The sequence below is a fragment of the Limulus polyphemus genome, unplaced genomic scaffold (genome assembly GCF_000517525.1).
Source record: "Limulus polyphemus unplaced genomic scaffold, Limulus_polyphemus-2.1.2 Scaffold1607, whole genome shotgun sequence".
Taxonomy (NCBI): Eukaryota; Metazoa; Arthropoda; class Merostomata; order Xiphosura; family Limulidae; genus Limulus; species Limulus polyphemus.
The window spans coordinates 189,867-198,551 of record NW_013667217.1 but is presented as its reverse complement, the minus strand read 5'-3'; the positions used below and the strand labels follow the sequence as shown (position 1 = coordinate 198,551).

At 34.3% G+C, this 8,685-nt stretch overlaps 1 protein-coding gene across 1 annotated transcript; it reads left to right on the top strand.

Moving 5' to 3' along the window:
• Positions 1-988: 988 nt before the first annotated feature.
• On the top strand, positions 989-6,151 carry LOC106464285 (acetylcholinesterase-1-like). The gene is made up of 3 exons (XM_013924413.2): positions 989-1,061; positions 3,480-4,998; positions 5,779-6,151. The coding sequence occupies exons 2-3, from the start codon at positions 3,494-3,496 to the stop codon at positions 5,927-5,929; spliced, it is 1,656 nt and encodes a 551-aa protein (XP_013779867.1). The 5' UTR covers positions 989-1,061; positions 3,480-3,493; the 3' UTR covers positions 5,930-6,151.
• The last annotated feature ends 2,534 nt before the right edge of the window (positions 6,152-8,685 follow it).

The window sequence follows — 8,685 nt, the reverse complement described above, 5'->3', positions numbered from 1 at the left end:
TAATTTGCAATTTACAAAGTTACTAAATCACTTATGAAACCACTTAGCACTATTTAAAGAAGTGTTTTTAGGAAATACTGAATTGACAGCAAGGTGATCTGAGTGTCTCCCGCCATAACGCTATGTGCAAAACGTGATGTTTGTATGTTTATATACAAAAAAATAGCGCAATAATCATTGTCAATTTCGTCTTTAAGTACTACACCAAATACAAAATAAATAGCACTATTACATTTCTTGTAAAAAACTGGTTATCGTAAAGTTATTTTAAAATTTGTAAGTTCAACCGTTTGGTTTCCTATAGCGAACAAAATAAACAAACTTCCTCTTTTATATATATATATATATTTATTTATTTTGTTGGGTAAGTAAAATATACATAGTTTTTTATTTATTTATTTATTTTTTTTGCTATGCGTTATAAACTTGTCTGAAAAATTCAATTGTTGTGACAAATATTTTCCATCCATATTTGAGGATTATATCTGAAATACTTTTTAGAATTTAGCATAAAATATGTAACTTGTTAGGTAAGTGGACGTGAGCTGTAGAATTAATATATTGTAACCGAGTTACTACTGAGATATGCTCAGTAAAATATCAGTATTTATGGTTACTAAACCATAACTGCTACCATTACGATGTTGCAATAGGCTGTTCTCTTCAGAATAAAATGGAGTAAATTTATCATTTGAAGAATTATAACAAACTTATTTTGTTTAAAAGTTCTGTCTATTTCCTGTACTTTGAGTTCAATTTTGCCAAACAGTATTTTACTTAAGCATTTTATTTTATTGAAATTCAGAGTTACAAGAAATAAAATTAAGTATATACTCTATTGACATGAAATTCACAAGAATACCCGACTAAATATACCTCCCCCCAATACATCATATAAAGTTTTTTTTCTGGAAGCCTGCCAATTTTTCGGGAACAACCTGCATATAAAAGACCAGTCTCCTTAAGGGTGAGCTTTAAGAGTGTTCTACCTATATAGGTTAGACGAGTGAAACAAACACGGACAAAATCAACGAACATAGCTCTAACGCATCGGAGGAAAGGCAAGTATAAATATATATTAGAAATTAAAATAAAATTTTATTTTTCTTGAAGGTAAATACTCAAAACATATAAAGAAAAATCCAAAATTAAGAATGTTGTCTTGGCAGTATTAGGATTATTCCATAGAATATAATTAATAATGTTAAGCCACGGGACAATTTATTATTTCAAATCAAAATAAATCGTAAGTCGTCGACTCAAATAGAATAATTTAATCCGAGTGAGTGACGAACTGTTTGTTTAAATTATGTGAAAGTTCACTAAATTACCTATCTGTTGTCAGTGGGTTGGAGTTTCATAGCGCCAAGCACCAGAACTGGTTGTTCTCGGTCAAATTTTGCAATTAAAACAATAAGAAAAGTAATGTAAAACACAATATCTAACAACATTGTGTCATTAATTAGTTATTATTGAATATAATTAACTGACTTCAATTGATAAGTTTAGCTCAAACGATGCAAACCAATTACAAAACACTGCCAGCATTATACAAACATTCCTGACATTGGCTTAGTCCTTATTAATTGATGCTTCAAAGAAAGAAGATCAAGGCTCACAATAATTTAGGTTGGTTAGTTATTTGGGGCTCGGTCACTTTAAAATTCTTCAAAATAAATCTTGAATGTTTTTTTTTTGTTGTTGTTACTGATAATTCGGGGTTCTTGTCTGATCTTAGAATGATTAGAACAAGTTGTTTCAAGTTTTTTTTTATATTTTACGGTATTCGAAAATTCAGTTTATTTTCAAATAAACTAGTTTTCTGGACTGTCCAAAACATCACCACTGGCAACTTTGTTTTTTCTTGTATGGCAATACTAACATTTTCGAAGTCTGTCTTCACATTCGAAAGTTCCCAAGAAGTTAACAAAAATGGCGCCATTCAGGACTAACTCCTGTCACGTGGGCCTAATATAATTTAGCCTACTTTATGCTTTTAATACAAGGTAAAGTTTTTATGATGCTTAAAGAGAGCATATCCAGAAGTGATTAATGTACCCTTATCATTTATGGTTTTAATTCACGTTACAGTTATTCTGTTAACTGAAAAAAATAAATAAAACTATTTTCCTAAGGGGTTATACTATTATCAAGCTCACTGCGACTTGGAGACTTAAAGGTACTGACGACATAATTATCGTGACAAACATAGTAAGGCACTCTCTATGTCTTACGACGATATTTGGTCATACATGTAGTCTCACGTAATGACTAATTATCGTGGAATTTGACTTCTTGTCAAGTCATCGCGGCGCAGAGTGCAAATCTTGCTAATTTTCTGTTCAGAATTTGTAGCGTATACTATAGTAATTTACACACTTCTATGATAAAGTTTTTAAAAGAGGACCTACAAACTCCAGATAATTATAAAACTTATCTTAACCAACGTTTTGCCTTAACGGCTTACTTCAGGGCTTGTACATAGAAATGTTTTGATATTAAAAATTTGCAATGTAAAGGTGTTTTTTTTTCTTTCTGACTTTATCAAAATTCTGTTCAGTCAAACAACTCCTAATGACATCAAGTATTATTCTTGTGGTCAATAAAGTCTGTCGCCAGTTCATTATTTTTCGGCCATTTCTTTTTAATGAAATATTTTTATATTGTTCTTGTTTTAGCAAATAAATGATATCACGTTGTATTGCTGTATGTAGGTTTAAGATTTATTTGTGAATTAATGGCTCTTTCAATTTAAAGAATATCCATCTTTATTTGAAGAATACTAAAGATTTATCTTCAGAATGCACCATTTTTTTTTAATAGTGAGTAAAAGACCCCCCCCCCCCTACTTTCCTAGACAAGCACCCCACACATTACATGTACATAAAGGTTACATTTGGTTATTAAGAGTACTTTGTGTTTGGTGCGTCGGTGTAATGTAATGAATAACTACATTTATATATTCACCATTGTAATTACTTAAGTAGTTTCTCCCCCCCCCCCATATCCTGGAGAAAAACTGCAATCTTATTGATTATGCTAAATTTTGGGTTTCGATCTTTGGGACACAGTGCATGTAGTTCATTATGCACGGAAAGCGAACGAACAGATCATAATTTTTCTTCTCCATTTAAGTATGACCAACTGCATGATAATCAGAGTTACATTGAAAGAAGTAAAGTTTTACAAGTTGTTTATAAGAAACCTTTTAGAACACTGAATTTTTAAAAATTTAGTAATATTCACATGTAAATCCTTAGTCAAGTTCCTATACGAAATGTTACAGAAACACTCAAATCAATCAGCATTGGCATCGCAACACATTCTCTCTTCTCAAAACCCACGTTACTGAACAAAATAAATTTTGCAGTTATCAAATGTATTTAAAAGAAATGTAGAACTGTTTTTCCAATATCAATAATGGTATGTCCTGTGTTTGTGCGTTAAACGACTTGTAATGTACAATTGAATTTTTCCAGTTCGTCAACCAAATATGTATGGACAAAATGAAGTTCTTCTAGTTATAGCTCTAGTAGTCTGTCTCAACTGTTGCCACACATGGAACCTACTTCCAGCTGTTGATACTCCTTGTGGTCGCATCGAAGGACTAAGGATGCTAGTTCAAAATACAGATACCACATTCACAGAAATCCACTCTTTTTTGGGAATCCCGTACGCTACTGCGCCTATAGGAAAATTGCGCTTTAAAAAAGCCAAACCAATTACATCCTGGTTTGGAGTATTTGCAGCTACAAAAAAGTCACCCCAATGTGTTCAAGATGTCGAGGCTTTTCCAAAAGTACAGTGGGTGTCAAGACAAGAAGAGATAAGTGAGGATTGTTTGTATCTCAATATCTGGGCACCGAAAACACCAACTCTTAAACCTGTTCTTGTCTGGATTCACGGTGGAGGGTTCAACACAGGCTCATCCACCAACGATATCTATGACGGAACAACACTAGCAGCTTTCGGGGACGTTATCGTTGTGTCCATGAATTATAGAATTGGAGTGTTAGGATTTTTCAGTGCAGGAACGGAAGATGCACCAGGAAACATGGGTTTACATGATCAATACCTTGCACTTTTATGGGTTAAAAATAATATTTTTGCCTTTGGAGGCGATCCTGATAAAATAACGATATTTGGAGAAAGTGCAGGAGCTGTATCCGTAAGTCTGCACTTAGTGTCACCATGGAGTCGTGGGCTGTTTAATCGAGCTATACTTCAAAGTGGAAGTTTTTACCATCCACTCGCAGATGCTAACCCAACCTTGAATATTGTAAGAGGAGAAATGTTTGCTAGGTCTCTTGGATGTGCTGATGAAAATACATCTTTAATAAACGAGCCAAAAAATGTAGTTCACTGTCTTCGTAAATTGAGTATTCAAAAGCTGATAAAAGAAGAAAGTAAGCTGATAAAAGAAATGGCAATTAGTTTTATACCAACTAACGGAGATGACTTTCTTCCCATAAATCCCTTAGAAGCACTGAATAACGAAGATTTGAATACAGTGAACTTGCTTATCGGTAACAATAGGGATGAGGGTTCAATATTAACAGCCCTTTTAATTCCACAGTTTTTCAATGACAGTCAAATAAAAAATCTGACTGCAGATAAAGCTAACTTTTACATCAAATCTTTGTTTCAAAGCTTTCCTCAGTCAGTTTCTGATCTTATCTCTGATCAGTACATAAAATCTACTTCAGATTACAGGGCTCTCCGACAGAGAATTTCTGAAGCATATGGAGATTATATAGTTGTCTGCCCTAGTATATTATTTTCGCGTAAGTGGGCCGAAAAAACAAACAAAGTCTACTATTATTTGTTCTCGCATCGACCATCTAACACAATCTGGCAGGAATGGACAGGAGTTCCACATTTTGATGAAGTTCAATTCGTTTTTGGGCTTCCCCTTCGTTATCCTCGCAACTATACTTTAGTAGAGTTGTGGTTTAGTAAGAAAATCATGGCCATATGGACTTCGTTTGCAAGACATGGGTGAGTTTTTCTTCTCATTATATTGTAACATTTTTAAACAATTTTTGCAGTTACTATTAATTATACAAAATTATAGATATTAATATATGAAAAACAACACTCTTGTAAAAATTATTTGTAAAGCTTAGTTAATAAAATAGTAGAAATGTTTCGGATCTTTATAAAATAGGGAGATAAGACAAGTATGTATAGTTTAGGTGATTTAATTATAGTTTACAGTTCCTACTTTCCTGACCATCTCTTGTTTAGAACTATTTGCTTGAAGGCGGATATTAACGAATGTTAATCTAGTAATCAATATTACCATATAATATCGGTAACTGGTAAAACATTTGACAAAAAAATATAATAAAGTCGTGGAAAGTTAATTATTTCTTTAGTGAACGAATATTATTTTTTCACTTTGATAACTTCGCTTTTGTTCAAAGAACACCCTACTCTCGTTATTTCTACGACCTCCAAACAAACATCTCCCAGAAATCCAAACTGAAGAATACAATAATTTATACCAATGAGAAACACACACACTTCATAAATGCTGCTTCAAATGTTGTTTACGTACATAACGTATATGAAAGTTCGTTTGACAATTTGCGATTTATTCGAACATGGAACTTGTAAACATAAGAATGGTAAAAAAAATAGATTGAGTTAGTTGTTACGCCAAACAACCGTTAAAGTCAAAGAATTAACTTGAAAAAGTAAAGAAAACAAGTTAGGGAATAGTAGTTACGGAACTGTAAGGATTTGCTCATAGAGTAAGTCATTTATTTTTATCAGCACCATATCGAATGCCGTTCCAGAATGGTCAACATATTCATCTGAAAATCCTGTGTATCATGATCTCGCTCCATTTGAAAGCAAAATTTCTAAAGGACTTAAAGAAGAAGAATGCAACATGTGGGATCAAATCTTTCAGACTGTCTCTTAACGACATCACTAAGTATATTAACTTAACATAAGTATTAATAATTTAGCTGGTTTAATTAGCAAACTTACGCTTTGTAGTTTTCTGGTCTAATATTTATCTTCGATTTAAAAACTGACTGTTTCGTTTGTTTCATGGACACCGTATTAAGGCTATGTATGACCTACACCATTTTGTTTTTTCTATAATCAAAAATGTAGAATGTTTTAGTACTTCGGTTGTATATTATTTGGCTTCACAAATAAAGATCTCTTGAAAGCTTGAAACATGACCCATCTTAATCTTACAAAGAGAATCTTTTCACAATTCTAGTTTACACGAACAAATACAGAAGTTTGTCTACTTTGTTAATCGATTCTCAAACCTAGCATGTACCATTATGACTTAAAGCAGTATACATTAACTGTAGGATTTGATGGAACATTTGTCGAAATTCAGGTTTTTCTACAGAGTACGTATTGGCATTCATTTCTTCTGTGACTTCCACTAGCGATAATCTACAATTAGATGGATTAATAGATATTAGAAGGTGAAGGGAATCGCAAAGTAAGAGATTAATTTCTTGCACTAAAACAGTTCTAATTCAAACTATTAACTTCTTCAATGATTATACGAGTGAGGTACATGCGTTTATTACAACACATTAAAATATTTTATTCTGTTTGAATACGTAACTGTTTTAGGCTCTGGGCAGATTTGTTCCTGTGGACGCTTCCAGGACGGCCTGAGTATGATGTCCCAAGTGTGTAACATTTTACCTATATCCCTGGTTTCATATGATTCCTCTTTCTTCCTACACTCAGTACCTTCCTGAGACGATCTTGTTCTCTCCCCTCTCAAAAAAAAAAGTCTCCAGCTACCGGGGTATATGCTGACCTATTTAAGACACAACTGTGATGGGGGGGGGCAGCATGTCTCGTCATTCTCGAGCTTTGGAGCTATAGGCTTTTAGCATATCAAACTGACTTTCCCGTTTTTGGACTCTACAGCTGGAGTCATTGATTTAAGTTTGGGGTTCAGACCCAGACACTTCCGAGAGGTTCTCCCACGCCCAATTTCCCCACTTCCATTTCACCCTAATCACCCTTCTGCATTACCTTTTCTCTATTCATCTCCTCAAAGGCTAGTCAATCCCTGCGGGGTTTGCGGAGGATACTCGTAATCTTATTTTCTACACGTTGATGCATTTCTCCTTCTCAGTCCTTTCCCTACACAAATGGCTCCTCTGTTGGAATATCCTGGGTAGGGATGCTCTGTTAACTAAAGTGTGCCTACTCACGATCTACCCATCGAAATCTTCAGATGGGGGAGGAAGGGTAGAAGTATTTATCAGAAATATTTTCAATGAAAGAAAACTAACTTTATTTTTGATAGTGCCATGGTAGATAAGGATGGCAACATTTAAGTTTCCAGAGTTCTTTATGGCTAGTATTTTGTATTTTAAGCACTTGATATACAAGGATATACAGTTTCTTCAGATGCATTATCTGAAAAGATTAGGGCAGAGTTTTTTTTTTTCAAACAGTGGGTCTTGCACCCCCCCCCCCAGAGGTAATGGGGGGTAGCGATGACCAAAGCCCGGAGGTGGGGGTCGTCTGGCAAGTCCAGTTGAAGCAGTGGATTATGAACAAAAGAGGGTGGTTTCTATCAATTACCATTTCCAGGAGCCACCTTTCCTTTTGATTTGTTTCTTGGATTTGATATATAAGAGGGCGAGCCACCTGGCATTTGCTGGTATTAGATCTACTACAGGGCGGATTATCTTTGGCACTAATGTTAACCTGTTATGAATTGTGTGCGTTTTCTAATGGTTGCTTAAACTATTGTACAATAAAATTTTTTTTAGTGCCCGCTTATTAAGGATGTTTTTTTTTCTTGCTTTTGATTTGTGCGATGAAATTTGTAGTTCCCAGATTCAGTTTATTTCAGAAAGGACTATCTAAACATAGCCTTTCCTAGTTTGGAACCGTGACCAAGGCAACTATACCGAAAAACTAGGGATACTCTTATCTGACAGAATAGTGGGATTTAACCGTCCCTCTTAAAGCATATCCATCGTCCCAAAGGACAGGACACGTTTTTGGTCATCAGGACTCTAGCGATGAACACTTAGATTTACAGTACAGTTTGTTTTGGGTTGTTATGAGCCCTCAAACCGACCGAGTCGGGAGAGAGGAGGGTCACAGGACTGACACGTTATTGGCTACAGCCAATGTAACTAAATAATAATTTATATATTTAGATATCGATATGTTCTTCCGAAATTTATGCTTTCTTAACAAACAACTTGTTTCTTTTTCTGTTTGAATATTGACAAGTTTCATTAGACCGTAAACATCACTTATTTAAAGTGAAAACTTACAAAGGCCTGTAGAGTGTATGTCTGCGTTTATGAAGACTGTTTAAGGCCAAAGTTATACACACTACATGTACTGTCTACAATATGGTTGACATTATTGACTACTCACATTTAAACTGGGAAGCAGAATATGACAAGTACCAAAAGCTTAAACATATGTTTCTCTCAAGCACTTGATACGTAAATATGGCAAGAAATACTTTTTTTTTTTAAATAGAACTAACACAATTTCAGTTCTTTTTTTTTTTGTGAATGATTTGTTTAACAAAAAGATACGCAATAAGCTATCTATGCTCTGTCCACTGCAGGGAATCGAGCCTTGGACTGTAAACTTGACGCTAGACTAACGGGAACACTAGAACGAGACAGAATCGAGCTGCGCTTTACGCTCGGTGATCCT